Genomic DNA, 18759 nt, shown 5'->3' with positions numbered 1-18759 from the left:
ACTCGCTCTCCCCCCTCCCTTACTCTCGAGAGGGGGATTAAGACGCCGAGGAAACCCTTGCGAGCGGAAGATCGGGAAGAGGAAGAGGCGGAAGGTCGTCGTACCCGATCGAACGTTGGAAAAAGGGCGGAAAGAAGAATTCGAGGGGGCGACCACTTGGCGGAGCGGGGGCAGAGCGCGACACGCGGAGGCTGTGTAAACGAAACGATAACCGGACGGATCGACACCAGCTGCTCCGTGTTTGTTGCCGGTTCTATAAATAGAGGCGGACCCGTGTTCCGCTCCTTCTCGCGAGCCGCGCTCGATCTCGATCATCCTCCCCTTTCTCCCCTTTCTCTCGCGCTTTTTAACTCTCTCTCTCTCACTCTAGAATTGCTGCTTCCCTCTCCTCTTTCTCCTCCTCCTCCTCCTGTCCGTAGCCGACTCGAGAGACGTTACTTCGCTGACAATTATTGTTGTCACGGGCTCCGTACCGGCAGTCGGTAACGGGAGTGACATTTCGAAAGGCGGCGTGACGGCGAGTGGAAGAAAGAGACGAGAAGGAGAGTCGAAGGGGGGAGGACGGGTGACGGATATCGCGATGAAGGCGTCCTCCTGTCATCTCTCTCTCTCTCTCTCTATGAACAGAGAGAGAGAGGGAGATAAATCCTCGAAATCCTCTCGCGAAAATAAGTATCGTTCGTTTCCGGTATTCGAATTGGAGAGAGAGAGAGAGAGAACGGGTTTGCGGATTTCAGCTTTTTAAGCGGGTGCAGCTACGGCAGCAGCTATCCGGCAGCCACGCATCGATCATCACTGTCGCCTGTTGCGCGATCGACCAAACGAACAAACGAAAGAACGAGCAGAGAGAGAGAGGTCTTGCGCATCCCATCGTCCATCATCCATCATCCACTCGTCCTACCTGCATCACCGGACTCACCTACGGCGCGACCGTGCGTGCCTCGTCATTAATACCATAGTACGCGACGCAATTTACTCGATCTCTCTCCCCCTCTTCCATTTCTTCCCTCGAAAGAAAATCGAAACATCGTCCAATTTCTGATCGAGAGAATAAATTTCGTTTTTCGCTCTAAAATATACGCAGAGAAGCAGCCTTTCAACATTCTACCGAATTATATATATATATACACGTCTCGTCCCGAAACGGGGAACGTCTCAATCGAGGGACAGAAAGAGAGAGAGAGGGACGCATTTTTTATGCACCGGTGGAATCGCGAGGAGGAGGAGGAGGGGAAGAGTAAGAAGGAGCGGCGATTCGACAGGCTGATGGAGTGAGTGTTGACTTAGGATAACAGTCGGCTCATCGGTCAATCAGTCAGGTAGACCGACTACGGTAGGTCGGTGCTCCGTCTTCGGTTCGGCCCTGTCGTCTCGTTCGGACGCTCTTAAGTGACTCACACGGATCCGACCACCCGACGCGTTCCATCCTCGAAGACAAAGCGATCCTCCAACGAGGAGGAGGAGAAAGAGGATCGAGTCGTAAACATTTGCGTCAACGCCGAGCGCGAGACGCGTCGATCGAACCGGTCGTGTCCAACCTCGAAGGAGGGGGAGGAGGACCTTCTTCTTCTTCTTCTTCTTCTCACTCGAGAAGAAGAAAACCTGGAGGAAATGGCGCAAGGATCGCCGGTGGAAACGTTCGGTTGTTGGAAAGCGAAGCGACCGGGTGAGATTCGAGAGCCGGTTGCTTGGAGAGGAGGAGGGGAGAAAGAAGGACGGGGAGCAAGGAGAATGGATTCACCCGTCAGTCACTCTCTGGCAGACCGCGAGAGAATCACAATGCGAAGCCTCCCTCTTCTCGTCTCTCTGCTCGTCCTTCTGTCGGACCGCCCGTTCGCCCATCCCTTTCCCTCTCTCTCTCTCCTCACGTCCAAGTCTGTCCGCCTGTCCATCCGATCGTCTCTTCGTCTGCCTCCTGTCACTCTCCTCGCCAGCCTCTCCCGACGCTTCTCTCGCATCAGGAATTCATCTCCTCTCCTGTCCCGTGCCTTGTCCTCCTCCTCCGTTGCTCCTTTTGTTCTCACCCTCCTTCTCTCTCCCTCCTAATCACTCTTCTCCTTTCCTTTATCTTATTCTTCCTTTTAATTCCAAGTGGATCGAAATCGTAATCGAGATTTGTAATTTGAGAGAGGAGGATAAAGCTCTGTGTATTAAGCGCGATGCATGGACGGGCATTATTTGCATTCCGGTATCTCGAGCGCGAGGACGATATCCTGGACGGGGGAGGAGGGAAGGGAGAGGGAAGGGGAGTGCAGAGGGATGCTGGAAGCGGGCGGAGCTCGGCGTGCATCGGTGGTCCGCCCTGGGTCCCCTTCTCGGTAGCGGGCCGATTCCGACCGATCCTCGCATGCCTTTTACCTCCCGAGGCCCTCCCGTTGTCGTCTTCCTCGTCCTCGTCGTCGACGCGGTCATCCTCGCGATCCTTTCTTCTTCTTCTTCTTCTTTGAGAGAGGGAGAGAGAATCGTTCACGGCCGAGCGGAGGGCTGTGGTTGGAAGGGCCGTGGACTGCTCCAGGCCGAGAGAGACAATGGACAATGGGGACATAAATCTGCGTAATTAGTTGCCGATGCCTCCTCGGATCGATGCGCGATCTCTTTTCCCTCCTTCCTCCGTGGCCCATCGGCCAACAAACGATCGTTTGGTTGGCCAGTCGGCAAAGTAGGACGGTGCTCTCGCCTGTCCCCACCCCTCTCGGAAGGGAGGTGTGCTGCGGTCGCTCCCTTTCGCCTCCCTTCCTTTTTTTCTTCTTCCGAGCGGCCTCGCGCCATCGCCGAGGAGGACGAGCCGGAACAAGATGGCGAATTTCCCTTCCGGGAACACTCGTCGACGTTCTCTCGAAAAGGTTAATAAGAAATCGTTCGACGATGGAGAGGCGCGCGTTTATCGTTCCACGTCGCGGCGGACGTCGCCGCCGCCGTCTTTATCGAAGGGGAACGATAAATGAGGCGATAACGAACAATGCGTTACACGCGCCCTTACCACCCCCTCCTTTCGACTTTCTCGTTTCGAAAACGAGAGAGGCGAGAACACGTCCGTCTTCTTCCCTTCCTCCCTCCCCTCCCCATCCCCCTCGATTCGCGCGTTGAACGCACGTCTTCCGCGGCAACTGATCGAACTTCGTGTTGATTTTCCGTTGCAGGGGAGGACGGAGTCGAAGGCTCAGGGCCCGGCGCGGACCTCCAGGGGGAGGAAGGCGGCGATTGCGCGGAGGATGACGGCCCAATTAGTCCTAGCGAGAGAGGTTGCGCAACGGTGGCCAAGGAGGAGGAAGATGGGGACGCGACCGACGAGGAGGACGACGAGGACGGATCGCCGCCCGCCCCATCGCCTTCCGCGACAGCGAGACTGAACCCCGCCATTCTGAGGGACAGTGGACCGCCGGACAGGTAAACCCTCCTCCTCCACTCTCCATCCCTCCCCCTTTCGAAGATCGAGACGAATCGAATCGAATCGAATGGAATGGAATGGAATGGAACGGAACGGAATCGGATCGAGGAATACGCGTTCAAACGGTGTTAGCCGCCGCGGCGTTTGTTGTGTTGACGATCGTCGAATGTGGGACGGGCGTAAATTTCGACGAACACGGCTCGCTTGAAACTCATTAGTCGGTGCTTTACCCGGAGCTCGCCGGTCATAAACCGCCTAAATCAACGAGAGCGCCGCTGCCGTTCCCTTTGAAGTTCGCCGCCTCTCTTTGGCCGCCCTCCCTCCTTCCTCCTCCCTCGCCTCGTGTACACACACCAACCGTTCTCGTTGTTCGAGCGCGACGAATCGTCACGCGGATTCGCGACAGAGACACGAAAGCAGAGCGAAAGAGAAACAGAGAGAGAGAGGAGAGAGGAAGAAGGGGTTAAATAAGCCGGTGCCAGAGCGATGATATCGGTGGGCTGCCGTGCGACGTCACACGGCTAATAGAGATAGGCACGTGTTACGCGTCGGGTTGCATCGACGATCCCACCACCACCGCCACAGCCACAGCCGCCGCCGCCGCCGCCGCTTTGCCGCATCACGGGGGCGGCGGCGGCGGATGCGTGTGGCAGGCTGCGGCGGTGGCGCCTCCGCGCCCCCCCGAAACTCGCCCTGCGTGCGTGCAGGCGCCTCCCCTCCCCTCGGCACGCATTCGGCATTCGGTCACACGAGCAGTCAGTTCCGAGCGAACCGTCGTCGAGCCTGCCGCCTTTCGCGCGACCGTTCGTGTGCCTCCCGTTCGCTCTCGATCTCTCCCTCCCTCCCTCTCCATCCCCGATCCTCCGCGTGTGGACGACTCGTAACCCGCGCCTGGTTCATGCTTTCAGAGAGGCGATGAGTCCACGCTGCCCCTCTCGAGACTCACGGGAATCGTCCGGGCCGGCGAGCGGCAGCCCCCCGCCGCCAGCGACGAGGAGCACCGCGAGCCCCGTCAGCCCCGGCGGGATCGTGCCGCTGCCGCTCGGCGCCCATCCACTTCTGCCGCCGCACTCCGCGGCCGTGATGGCGGCCTACCTGCAGCAGACCCACCACAGACTGCTGCTCGGCCACTCGCCGCTCTCGCGCGGCTCCGTGTCGCCCCTGGTCTCCTCCTCGTGCTCGCCGCCGGCCGCCACCCCCGGCCTCCTCGTGTCGCCGGCCAGCGTCGGCGAGGTGTCGCCCACGGCCACCCCGCTCCCGGCCGTGCTCGACTTCAGCACGAGGAAGGCGTCGTCGACCGAGGACGACGACGACGAGCAGATACTCAACCTCAGCAAGCCGCCCACCCCGTCCTCCGCCTCCGCCGAGGCCAACAACGGGCCCCTCGACCTCTCCGTGCCCGGCAGGAAGCGCCCCGGCCCCGAGGACTCGCCCCCCCTCCTGCCCGCGCGCAAGTCCTCCCGGCTCGCGGCCAGCACCGCGGCCGCGGCGGCGGCGGCGGCGGCGGCCGCCGCGGCCCACCAGGAGGCGGCCCAGGCGGTGTCCGCCGCGGCGGGCTTCGGCCGCCCGCCCGTCGTCTCGCCGTGGACGTCGCCCGTCGTCGCGTCCCACTTCCCCTACTTCGCGGCGGCGGCCGTGGTCGCGGCCGCGGCCACTAGTCAGCAGCAGGCCCTCTCGCCCAAGAGCGGCACCGCGGGCGTGGTCGACCAGCAGCAGCAGCAGCAGCAACACCAACAGCAACACCAACAACAGCAGCATCAGCAGCAGCAGCATCCGCACCACCACCACCAGCACCATCACCACCACCACCACCAGCAGCTGTGGAACGGGAAGATGAAGCCGCCGTCCGCGCTGGACAAGTCGTACCAGCCGAGCGAGGCGACCAAAGCGTTGGAGAAGATGAGCGAGTTGAGCAAGCTGGGCGGCGAGGACCTGTTCCGGTCGGGGGCCGGCGGGGCGGGGGGAGGCGCGGGGGGCGCGGTGGCGGCGGCAGCGGCGGCGGCAGCGGCCGCGGCGGCGGCCGTCGCGGGGAACGCGAGCGGGCCCGGGTCCACGTCCGGGAGCAGGCACAGCGCGTGGCAGTCGCACTGGCTGAACAAGGGCGCCGACCAGGCCAAGGACGTGCTCAAGTGCGTGTGGTGCAAGCAGAGCTTCCCGACCCTGGCCGCCATGACCACGCACATGAAGGAGGCCAAGCACTGCGGCGTCAACATGCCCGTGCCGCCGGCCGCCCCCTCGCTGCACCCGCAGCCGCCGAGCATCGCCGCGCCGCAGCCCCCGCAGGCCGCCTCCTCGGCCAACAGCGGCGGCGCCGGGGGGCCGGCGGGCGCAGGGGGCGGCACCGCGACGCCGAGCAGCAAGCAGAGCCCGTCCGAGTTGAACCTGTTGATCAAGGAGACGATGCCGTTGCCGAGGAAGCTGGTCCGCGGCCAGGACGTCTGGCTGGGCAAGGGGGCCGAGCAGACGAGGCAGATACTCAAGTGCATGTGGTGCGGCCAGAGCTTCCGCTCCCTCGCCGAGATGACCTCGCACATGCAGCAGACCCAGCACTACACCAACATCATCTCGCAGGAGCAGATCATCTCGTGGAAGTCGTCGGACGAGAGCAAGGGGGGCAGCGGGGCGGGCGGCGCGGGCGCAGGCGGGGGAGGGGGCGGCGGAGGCGGAGGAGGCGGCGGCGGCGGCGCGGGCGCCAGCGGGCCGGTGGCGGGCGCCGCGGGGGGCGGCGGCGGGTCGGTGGGCGGCGGGGTGGGGTCGGGGCCGCACGGGGGGAGCGCGAGCGGGCCCGGGTCGGGCGCGACCAGCAGCCACGTGAGCGCGGTGCTGACGTGCAAGGTGTGCGACCAGGCGTTCAGCTCGTTGAAGGAGTTGAGCAACCACATGGTGAAGAACTCGCACTACAAGGAGCACATCATGCGCTCGATAACGGAGAGCGGGGGGCGGAGGAGGCAGACGAGGGAGAAGCGCAAGAAGTCGCTGCCGGTGAGGAAGCTGTTGGAGCTGGAGAGGGCGCAGAACGAGTTCAAGAACGGGGACGCGGCCGCAGGCCTCGGCCACAACCTGGGCAAGCACGCGGGCCGGATCACGTGCGAGAAGTGCGGCGAGAAGATCGAGACCACCATCTTCGTCGACCACATACGCCAGTGCATCGGGGCGGGGACGGTGGGCGCGAGCCAGCGCAACTTCCTCAAGAACGCGCTCATGTCCAACCATCTGTCGGCCGCGCTGCCGCCCGCCGAAACGGGGCGCAAGAGCGTGACCGAGGACGGCTCCTCGGTCTCCTCGAGACACCACCGGTCGCCCTCGTCGGCCAGCGACGCCACCACCCCCGGCAAGGACACGCCGACCCCGGCCGCGAGCGAGGCGACCGGCACCTCGTCCCCCTCCGTGTTGAACGCCATCGAGAAGCTGATCGAGAAGAGTTTCGACTCGAGGGTGAGACACGGGACGCCCGGCCTCCACCACGCCCAACCCGGCGCCCCAATGGGCACCAGTATATTGAAACGGCTGGGGATCGACGAGAGCGTCGACTACACGAAACCGTTGGTCGACCCGCAAACCATGAACCTGCTCCGCTCGTATCAGCAGCAGCAGCAGCAGCATCAGCAACAACACCAACAGCAACAGCAGCACTACGCGACGAGCACGGCGGCGCGGCGGGAACGAAGCGGGAGCGAGTCGAGCTCCGTGTCGGAGCGGGGCAGCGGGGGCGGTAGAACCGACTCGATGACGCCCGAGAGACGCGTGGACCTGTCCTCGGTGGGCCACTCGGACGCCAGGCATTCCCATCACCACCGGCTCACGCCCGACAAGCAACTCGTCCCCTCGACCACCCGCCACCACCCGCCCGCCGAGGAATCCGGGGACGAGGAGTCCTCGACGACCGCGGCCGCGGCCGCCTCCGCCCCCGCGGCGGGCGGCGGCGCGGCTGCCTCCAACGTGGTCGTGGTGAAGAAGGAGCCTCGCGACGAGGAGTCGGAGGAGCGCGCGGCGAACGAGGAGGAGCAACGAGAGGTGTTCGTGAAGAAGGAGATAGTGGAGGACTGCAGGGAGGAGGAGGAGGCGGCGGCGGGCTCGTTCCACCATCGGCGAGGCAGCCTGCACGAGGGATCGGAGGAGGGCAGAGAGGTGTTGTCGCCGCGGATGAATCCACCGACGCCGAGGTCGAGCGGGCAGCCGGAACAGTTGACGCGCAGCCCCTGCAGGAACAGCACGAGCAGCCCGACGAGCAGCGACCGGTCCGTCACTCCGCGAGGGACGCCCGACACGAAGGGGTCGAGCAGCCTGGGCGCCCTCTCCTCCATGTTCGACAGCCTGTCAGGGGGCGCAGGGGGCGGGGGCGGGGGCGGCGGGAGCGGCGGCGGCGGCGGCGGCGGCTCGAGCAACGCGGTCGACTCTCAGGGACGCAAGGCGAGCAGCCATCCTCTGGCCGCGCTGCAGAAGCTGTGCGACAAGACGGAGACGAGAGGGCCGAGCGGCAGCGCGGCCCGGTCGGGCGGCGGCCCTGGGACCGCGGCCGGCCTCGGCGGCGCGGCCGCGAGCGGCGGCGTGGGCGCGGCCGGCCCCGGTTCCGGGACGGCCCCGGGGGCGATCCTGGCGTTCAGCTGGGCCTGCAACGACGCCGTCGTCACCGCCGACTCCATCATGAAATGCGCCTTCTGCGACACGCCCTTCATCTCCAAGGGGGCGTACAGGCACCACCTGTCGAAGATGCACTTCGTCAAGGACGGCGTCATCCCCGACCCCCTCACCATCGGTCGGTCGGCGGCGGCCGCGGCGGCGGCGGCTGCGGCTGCCGCGGCCGCGGCGGCCGCGGTCTCTCAGACCACCGGCACCGGGCCCCCACCGCCATCCGGCCACGCTTCTTCCTCGCCCCCGACATCCCAGCGCAACAAGTCGCCGCCGCTTCCGCAGGCGAACGGCAGCCCGTCTCAGTCAGCGGCCTCTCCCCTCGAGGAGAGCCCGCACTCCAAATTTCTCAAGTATACGGAGCTGGCCAAGCAGTTGTCCAGCAAGTACGTATAGTCCGAGCCCCGTAAGTAGCGGTGCCACTTGTACATAACGTGTATCTATAATGTAACGACTGTAATTAGCGACGCGATTTTGGTCACCTTTTCACCTCCTCCTCCTCCTCCTCCTCCTCCTCTCCCTCCACCAACTTATCCTTTCGGTCGCGATTCCGTTATCCGCCTCTCCCCGCTTCCCACCCTCCCTCTCTCTCTCTCTCTTTCTCGTCACCCCTCGCAACCCCTCCCCCCTGCCCCGATCGCCCTTTCCACCTGGCGATAAGCGAGTCGCGCAGCGAAAACCGGAAAGCGGAGGAGGTGGATATCGAACGTGCGTTGATTTTCATTGTGATGCCACCATATCTCGCGGCACTGCTGAGTCAAGGGGCTCGGCCGGCGGCCAAGTTTGTGATTTTATAAATACTTAAGGACATTTACGATTGAGAGAGAGAGAGGGAGTGAGAGAGAGGGAGAAAATGCGTTCGAGCGAGTGCGAGAGAGAGAGAGAGCGTGAACGAGAGAGAGAGAGAGAGCGGGGATGAATTTTCTAAGGTGTAGAACAGGAACAGGCTTACCTATCGCACAGCTGTCGTAAGGTCAGATCAGCATGTATACCTTTAGAACGTAAGAGCGTAGTTGATTAGCGCATAGGCTAGGCTAGGGTCCGCCCTTGTATAGGAACCTCTTTGTTGATACTTAGAGAGCTGCGAAACCGGTGAGATCGTTTCGGGATCGAACTTGTCGTCGAAACTCTGCTACGAGGGTTCGGAACGAGCCGAGAACGGGAACGGGTACGGCGTGAGAAAAGAAATAATGATGGAGCATTAACGGAGCATGATCGAGAAGCAACGAGATACGGTGCAATAGCGAGGCTCGCGATTATACTCGACGGACACACGTGCGCGACGCGGCCTCCTCGAAATCGTTATCGTTTTCCTTCGCTCGTAGCGCACGAGTATAGACCATTGTAAATTTTCTTTGTTCAAATAATATTTATTGCGCCGTGCGAGTCAACGCGACGTTTTAAGTGTAAAATATTGTCATTAACTATCGCTCGGATTATCGCGATATACCGTGTATATTGATTACGATTACGATTATTCTCTATACGATTACGAAGAAAACGGGAATGGAAAACGCAGCGGCAGAGAGAGGGAGAGAGAGAGAGAGATATTGGATAAGGGGGCTCCCTGCGCCAGGAATCCCATCGTCTCTCGGCTAACGTGCGTGCTTCTCTGCTTGGGCCGAATATTCGAAAGGAGGGGAAGAAGAAGGGGGGCGAGACTGAAAGAAAGCTTGGTGCAAGCACGATCGGCCGCGCGTCAACGCGAGAACGCGAGAAGGAAGGCTGGTGGCTCGCGAGCGAGAAAGGAAAAGCGAGGCGACGATTGCGCGCCCGTTTCGAGGACGAGTAAGCGCGGTTTTGGAGCGGAACACACTTGTATACGTATTTCTTGTAAACTCTAATTCTTCCATCGCGGACTTTAAAAAGTATTTATCGATATAACGATAATATTAATATTATTATTGTAATTATATACGACTGCTGAGAGTGTGGCGGGGGGATACGAGAGAATCCGCGCGATTGCGATACACGGCGCATGCGCGTGAACCAGCGCGCGGCGCTTGCGCACTCGCGGATACGAGATACGAGAAACGAGAAATAGCCAACCGTGCGAAAAATACGCTCGAAAAGTACCTACCTACTTACAAATGCGCAACCACAAAGATATGCATCATGTATACGCGATTCTTGAAACCATTTTACCAGATTTGTCATTATTTAATTATTTCGGTTGTATTTTAAAATGCAATTAAAGCTCAAATAAATATATATGTTATAAAGTAAACGATTCGTCTTTCTTACGTATTATAACCTAACCTCGTCATCGTTTTTTCTGTCCTTCTTGCACGACCTGTGTTACTCGAATCAAGATACCCGTATATATATATATTTTGAAAATTTGGTCGATCATTTGCCGAGCGGGGAGAGTGCGATATCCGTGCAAACGTGTATGCTTTAAGCATATGCACTCTGTTATCAAAGATACCGAGTCTCGCATAATATCCTCGAAGAATGGACGGAACAACTGGATAAACGAAGAGCTGTGTTACCAACGTAGAAATCACTTAACGCTTCGTCATATTTTAGATTTTTCATTCCAACGAGTCCACGATAATTTTGTTGGTCACTTAAGCGAGTATCATTTTTTTTCTTTTTTTTTTTTTTCAATATTTCACGAATCAAGTTAAACTTACTTACATACCACGATTCTAACGCGTAAATTATTATTTTTTTAGAAACTATAATTAAATTATAATTAATTGTACAGTATTTTCATTCGCATGTATAAGTCTTTTTTCTTTCATCCGATTCGAATTGGAGATTTAACAAAAATTTTCATCCAAATTATTTATTCGTCGAATTAAACGAATTATATTTCTTATTCACTTTTCGACTTATAGTCTCGTTCATTCTTTCGACTTGGCCATTCATCATCCTTGCAATTTCGTCAAATTTTTCGCGACAAATCGAAAGAACAACGCGGAAAATAAACATTACGAAACGAGATAGATAGATGCGGCTCAGAGGAGGCAAGACGAGGAGGAAGAAGAGAAAGAGAAGAGAAGGGAAGGGAAGATGGACTCACCTACCTATCGGCTGGAGCTGGTAATGAATTCGTCTAATGGGTCGTAAAGAATGCGATCTTATGGAGCGGAGAGGATAAAATAAAACATCGGCGGAGAGACTACCGATTCTCGAACGGCTCCTAAACTAACCCTTGCCTCAAAGAAACGAGGCCTTGTTCCCCTCTCTTTCGCCATCTTTTTCCCTACCCCTTTGTCATCGCTCCTTTTTCTTCCCCTCTCCTCTCTTCTCCCCGCTCGTCGTCTCTCATCCTCCGTTCATTCTGTGTGCCCCATAACTCTCCTTTATGTCTCGTGCGCGCCGTTTAACCCGTTTGTGCCTGGGATCATGAAAACGATAGCGGGATCAAGTGTACAATAAATAGATTCAAACATCGATTCCAATCTTCCGTATATATATATATATAAATACTTTCAACAGAAAAAAAAAATAGATTTCCATTTGTCGAAATTCTTTTCATTATATATATATACGTTTATTGTAAGAATTGGTAAAAAAATATACAATTATTCTTTACCAGCAAATAATTTCCACTATTAAATTTGATTTCGATCTATTGAACGTGATCTAGTTCTTATTATTTCTTCTTTTTTACCAATCTTCTTTCTTTTCTTTTTTACACACATGTACATCGAAGTGGAAAACAAGAGCAAAAGCACGAGAGAGATCGAGCGTAGCGATAGGCGCAGATTTGTAGGTGGTTCTGGATAACCAAGCAGTTTCCCTCCCCGTTTTTTCTCTCTCCCTCGATATCATCGTTCGACTTAATCGTTCGACACCCCCTCGACTTCCAAATCCACGAGGAAGATCTTTCTCTCTGGAGTGAAAGAGGGAGGGGGGGAGGGCACCTCGATCGAGTAGTAGTAGTAATAGTAGTAGTAGTGGGCAAAGTTTCGAGTTGCTGCGGAATGCGAGTTGCTTGGCTGGACCAGAACGATGAAGACGTCAGCTGGTGGAGGACGCGTGGGAGTGCCAGCTGGGTATACACCGCCGCTAACCGGTGGGTGTTCGCACTCTCTTCTCTCTCTCTCTTTTTCGATCGTCCTTTTCTCTCTCGCCAAGTATTATCGTCCACTCGTTTCTTTTTTTCGCGTTCCAATTTAGTCCCGTAAGATACACTCCAGGTACGTCTACTTTACGACGGCGCGTACATGGAAGACCACCGCGCGAAAAGAGAATGTCGAAAAGGAGGTTTTCGAAAGGGAGGATAAGGGTGAGACGAGGCGTGATCAGGTAAGGTGCTATCCTCGTCGTGGGATAGTCTCGCTGCATTCGTTCTCTGCTTTATTAACGTTCGGTTACAGTGAACAGCAAGGGTTAAATCCGCGAGGGGGTGGTAAAAAATTTCGTATACGGCGTAGCAAGAAATCTAACGATGATGTTTGTATGGTAAATTGTTTAATTTTGATATATGATTAGTCAAAAGGGAGTCGATTCGTCGAACGAATTTTTTTTTTTGGATAGTTTTTCTACGACTTTTGTGTATCGTAAAAGTAATTTAGAAGGGGTGGAAATTGTTTAATTTTACATCCACTTCATCAAAAGAGAGTAGATTCGTCGTACAAAGAAATCTCGTAAGATATTTTGTATGGTAAATTGTTTAATTTTACATCCCCTTTATCGATTCGTCGTACAAAGAAATCTCGCGCGATATTTGTATAGTAATTAAATTGTTTAATTTTGTCGATACTGCATATTTTGTTCGTCAAAAGGGAGACTCGATTCATCGAATGAAATTTTTTTAGATAGTTTTTCCACGATTTTTGAAAATGTATCGTAAAAATAATTTAGAAAAAGTGGAAACGAGTGAATAATCTATTTAATCTGATTATAAAGAAACCTCATAAGATATTTATATGATAAATTATTTAATTTTGATATCTGCTTTGTCAAAAGGGACTCGATTCGTCGAATGAATTTTTTTTTTTTGGATAGTTTTTCCACGATTTTTGAAAATGTATCGTAAAAGTAATTTAGAAAGGGTGAAAATGAATGAATAACCTATTTTATTTGGATAAAAAAATCTCGTAAGATATTTCTATGATAAATTGTTTAATTTTACATCTACTTTATCAAAAGAAAATCGATTCGTCGTACAAAGAAATCTCATAAGATATTTGTATATAATTAAATTGTTTAATTTTACGATACTATTTTGTTCGTCAAAAGGGAGACTCGATTCATCGAAAATTTTTTCAAATAGTTTTTCCACGATTTTTGAAAATGTATCGAAAAAATAATTTAGAAGGAGTGGAAATGAATGAATAATTTGTTTTATCTGTATAAAGAAATCTTATAAGATATTTGTATACAGATAAAACAAATTATTCAAAAAAAATTTCATTCAATGAATCGAGTCTCCCTTTTGACGAAAATATGCAGTATAGACAAAATTAAACAATTTAATTATCAATTAATTTAGAAGGAGTGGAAATGAATGAATAACTTGTTTTATCTGTATAAAGAAATCTTGTAAGATATTTGTATGATAATTAAATTGTTTAATTTTATCGATACTGCATATTTTGTTCGTCAAAAAAGTGACTCATCGATTCAACGAATGAAATTTTTTTAAATTTTTTCACAATTTTTGGAAATGTATCGTAAAAATAATTTAGAAAAAGTGGAAACAAGTGGAATAATCTATTTAATCTGTATGATAAAGAAATCTAAAGATATTATGGTATTTAATTTTATATTCACTTCGTCAAAAGAGAATCGATTCGTCAAACGAAATTTCTTTTTCAGTTTTTCCACGATTTTTGGAAATGTATCGTAAAAATAATTTAGAAAAAGTGAAAACGAATAATCTATTTAATCTGTATGATTATAAAGAAAAACCTTCTAAGATATTTTTATGCTAAATTATTTAACTTTGATATCCGCTTAGTCAAAAGGGAGTCGATTCGTCGAACGAAACTCTTTTTTTTCAGATAATTTTTCCACGATTTTTGAAAATGTATCGTAAAACTAATTTAGAAAGGATGGAAATGAATAAATAACCTGTTTAATCTGAGTAGAAAGAAATCTCGCGTGATATCGATAAATTATCTAATTTTACAATATGCTGGTCAAAAAAGGGATGAAAATCAAAAAGAGTGCCGTGTTATTCGTATCGTAAAAATAATGGCGATATTTAAAAGGAGAGATGGAAACGAATGACTAAATAAATAAATTGTCTAATTTTACAATATTGCACTCAAAAGGGTAGACTCGTCATATATCGTAAAAATAAATTGCGACAGAAATTAGTTTCATTAAGGATCAAAAAATACCTATTACACCTTCCATCGTTTTTCCATCAAACCAAACATCCAAACTCAACCAAACTAACTTAATAAATGTAAAAAAAAACCTAATCATTTTACAAATCTATCAACCAACAACCGAATGAAAAGTCTCTCCATTTCCCCCCCTCCCCCCTCCCTCTCACGTTTACTTAACACACAAATAACTCATTCATCAAGCTCCACTTTACATTCAAAATAATCAAACTGACTCATTTACACTACTCATTCATTCATCCCCCTCGAAATTCCCTTACCTTCCCCTCCGAATCCCTCGATCGAAAAGAAGAAAAACATTCCCTTCGATCGAAAAAAAATTTTTCCAAAACCGCTTCATCCCACCTTCACGGAACGTAGAACGAACGAAAAAGAAGAAACTATTCGCAGAGAGCAGAGAGAGAGAGAGACAACGGAACAATCAAACTGACTCATTTACACTACTCATTCATTCATCCTCAAGCATAATCCCCCTCACCCCCCTCGAAATTCTCTTACCTTTCCCTCGATCGAAAAGAAGAAAAACATTCCCTTCGATCGAAAAAAAATTTTTCCAAAACCGCTTCATCCCACCTCCACGGAACGTAGAACGAACGAAAAAGAAGAAACACTCGCGAGAGGAGAGAGAGAGAGAGAGACAGATAGCAACGGAACAATCAAACTGACTCATTTACACTACTCATTCATTCATCCCCAAGCACAATCCCCCTCACCCTCCTCGAAATTCCCTTACCTTCTCCTCCGCGTCGATCGAAAAGATCCCTTCGATCGAAAAAAAATTTTCGGAACGTAGAACGAACGAAAAAGAAGAAACTACTCGCGAGAGAGAGAGAAAGAGAGACAGGTAGCAGCGGAACAATCAAACTGACTCATTTACACTACTCATTCATTCATCCCCAAGCACAATCCCCCTCATCCCCCTCGAAATTCCCTTACCTTTCCTTCCACGTCGATCGAAAAGATCCCTTCGATCGAAAAAAAATTTTCGGAACGTAGAACGAACGAAAAAGAAGAAACTACTCGCGAGAGAGAGAGAAAGAGAGACAGGTAGCAGCGGAACAATCAAACTGACTCATTTACACTACTCATTCATTCATCCCCAAGCACAATCGACTCATCCCCCTCGAAATTCCCTTACCTTCCCCTCCGCGTCGATCGAAAAGAAGAAAAAAAATAACAGATCCTTTTCAATCGAAAAAAAATTTTCCAAAACCTACCTCGCAGGAACGTAGAACGAACGAAAAAGAAGAAACACTCGCGAGAGCAGAGAGAGAGAGAGAGACAGATAGCAGCGGAACAATCAAACTGACTCATTTACACTCATTCATTCATCCCCAAGCATAATCGACTCATCCCCCTCGAAATTCCCTTATCCTCCCCTCCGCGTCGATCGAAAAGATCCCTTCGATCGAAAAAAAATTTTCCAAAACCGCTTCATCCCACCTCCACGGAACGTAGAACGAACGAAAAAGAAGAAACACTCGCGAGAGGAGAGAGAGAGAGAGAGAGACAGGTAGCAGCGGACGTGTGGGACGCGAGTGTGTGCACGGGGGAGGAGAGGAGAGGAGAGGAGGTGGGGAGGCGCGAGAATCTGTCAGGGCAGGCACACTCGGGCACAGATTTACAAGGCTGCCGCTGTTTTACGACCCCGCAAAGTGCCGCCCGCCGCCCCTCCACCTCCCTCCTTGCCCCGCGCCTACACCAACGATCGGTCGTCAAGGACAGGCCGCGGAACTCGACTCGATTCTACTCGACTCGATACCTCGTCGTTTTCGAAAAACGACTCTCTCTCTCTCTCTCTGAGAAACTCACCTCGTTCGTTCGCCAATATCAAGGTCGTGGAAGCGGAAGCGGAGGGGGAGGCGGCCCACGCGCCGCAGCAAGTAGCCCCTGCGTGGAGGTTAATCTTGCGTGCTGTTCCTGCTCGAGAGAGAGGAGACAGGAGAGAGAGTTTTTTGAATGAAGAGGAAATGGAGGATAAGAGGGAGGTTATTCCTCTCGTTATCGAGGGGAGGAGGGAGGGTCGTGTGTTGGGTTACGCGCAGGTGTCCCGGCCGTGTTTTACTGCGCCATAATTGAGGCGGCGGAAGTTAGCACACGAAGATAGCGGCGTGTCGCGCCGCTTTGGATATCGTTCAACAGCCACTCCTCTCTCCTCCTCTTCTCTCCGTCAAAATTCGTGGGAGACTATGCGAAAGTGCGTCTTCTCTTTCGAGGAATCTCGTCCACCGATGAATGGAGTAGCACAAAGGGTTATTTTTCCTCGGTCAGGCGAGAAAGAAACGATTGAAATAAAAGTAATACGCGGATACAGAAACGTGCGAAACGTTTCGACTCGTACACAACACTGCTCGATATTACGCCTCGGCCGTAACAGTATGTTTACATACACGCGGCTTGTTATTATATTAAAGCGAAATCTACTTTCGTTTATTATTATGAACGGAGGGTCTCCTTTTGTAAAATGTAAACTGTATTGTAATTATTTGTAGTATTTCTCTGCTTTCGATCGTGTATTACGCATGATATATTTATATTAATTTATATATAATACTGCGAGAAGAGAAAGTGAGATGGAAAATCGATAAACGAGATTACTATAAAATACTCGTTGATATAAAAATATTTAAAAAATGTTAAAAAACAAATCTATTGTATCACTATTATTGTATCACAAATTTAACCCGGATTAACTTTAATTAGAAAAATTTCATTTCGCATTTGAATATCCTGTTCACGTTAAAAGGATTCCTTCTCCTCGATCAAATTCAAATAAAAATAGTTAAAGTCTAGGTTAAAATAGAGAAAGAGTGTCCCTCTGGAGGAGACAGGAAACGAAGGAAGAAGGGCGGGGGGAAAAGGAAAGATAAAAAAAAAGAGAGAAGAGGAGGAGGGGGAAAAGATTAGACTACTACTACTGGTGCTACTACTATTTTGCAATTTCTTATAAATATTCATTCCTCCTTCTCGATGAATCGGGGAGGCTCGCGCTCCAGGCGGTAAGTCGCGTTAAGAGCGCTAACGAGCGACTCCTTCAGGGCTCCGAGAAGGGAGCCTCCCCTCGGAGGTTTCCCTCCTCCCCCTCCTACCCGTGTCCCGTTTCTTTCCTACGAGGCAATTCCGCGAGGCAACCGCGCGGCGCGCCGAGTTGCGCGAATTTGTTTAATTAGAAGTTAGGCCGACGATACATTAGCAATGTAAATATCCTCTCCTCGCCTTCTTCCCTCTCTCTCTTTCTCTGTCTGTCTCTATCCGCCCTCTTTCGAACGGCCGTAGATCTGGAAGGGACGGGGAACGGGCAGGCGATGAGACAAACACCGCGTGATTTAGCATTTTCGAGACTTTGTCGAAAGAAAGCGGTAGATCACCGCGGGAGAAGCCTTTCTTCCTTTCACGAATTATTGCATTTCGAGATTGACGGATGATCGAAACGAGGATTTTATATTTCATATTTTTATTAATTCTACGATACGAGCGTCAAGAATTCTACGAATATTTCACTTTTTTCATTACGAGAGAGGGCCACGCGTTAAAGATTGTTAATGTTTCGAAGGTTAGCATTTTCGTTTCGAGACTTTGTCGAAAGAAAGCGATTGCATTTTCGTGATTGACGGATGATCAAAACGAGGATTACGCGAATCGAGTAATTTTATATTTTATATTTTTATTAATTCTATGATACGAGCGCCAAGAATTCTACGAATATTTTACTTTTTTCATTACCTCTGATACGAGAGAGGGCCGGTTCGGTCGTTAAAGATCGTTAATATTTCGAAGGTTAGCATTTTTGTTTCGAGATTTTGTCGAAAGAAAGCGGTAGATTACCGGGAAAAGCCTTTCTTCCTTTCACGAATTATTGCATTTCGACGGATGATCGAAAGGATTCTAATTACGCGAATCGAATAATTTTATATTTCATATTTTTATTAATTCTACAATACAAGCGCCAAGAATTCTACGAATATTTTATTTTTTTCATTACGAGAGAGGGCCAGTTCGGTCACGCGTTAAAGATCGTTAATATTTCGAAGGTTAGCATTTTCGTTTCGAGACTTTGTCGAAAGAAAGCGATTGTATTTTCGTAATTGACGGATGATCGAAGAATTACGCGAATCGAATAATTTTATATTTCATATTTTTATTAATTCTACGATATGAGCGCCAAGAATTCTACGAATATTTTACTTTTTTTATTATTTCTTTCTCTGATACGAGAGAGGACTGGTCACGCGTTAAAGATCGTTAATATTTCGAAGATTAGCATTTTCGTTTCGAGACTTTGTCGAAAGAAAACAATAGATCACAGTGTTGAATAAAAGGCGGGAGAAGCCTTTCTTCCTTTCACGAATAATCGCGAGAAAAATAAATATTGCATTTTCGAGATTGATCGAAACGAGGATTACGCGAATCGAATAATTTTATACTTTACTT

At 51.3% G+C, this 18759-nt stretch overlaps 1 protein-coding gene across 6 annotated transcripts in view; it reads left to right on the top strand.

Annotated features, from left to right (window-relative positions):
- LOC102654448 (protein tiptop) overlaps nucleotides 1-10244 on the top strand; it is a 65554-nt gene extending 55310 nt beyond the window's left edge. For all 6 annotated transcript variants that reach the window (XM_026444602.1, XM_026444601.1, XM_026444599.1 and 3 more), the window contains exons 3-4: nucleotides 3141-3387; nucleotides 4297-10244. In XM_026444602.1, coding sequence (XP_026300387.1) covers nucleotides 3141-3387; nucleotides 4297-8413 — 4364 coding nt within the window. In that variant the 3' untranslated portion in view covers nucleotides 8414-10244. The remainder of the gene's footprint in view (nucleotides 1-3140; nucleotides 3388-4296) is intronic.
- The last annotated feature ends 8515 nt before the right edge of the window (nucleotides 10245-18759 follow it).

Source organism: Apis mellifera, linkage group LG13, assembly GCF_003254395.2.
Source record: "Apis mellifera strain DH4 linkage group LG13, Amel_HAv3.1, whole genome shotgun sequence".
NCBI classification, from domain to species: domain Eukaryota; kingdom Metazoa; phylum Arthropoda; class Insecta; order Hymenoptera; family Apidae; genus Apis; species Apis mellifera.
This window is presented reverse-complemented; position numbering and strand designations above follow the sequence as displayed.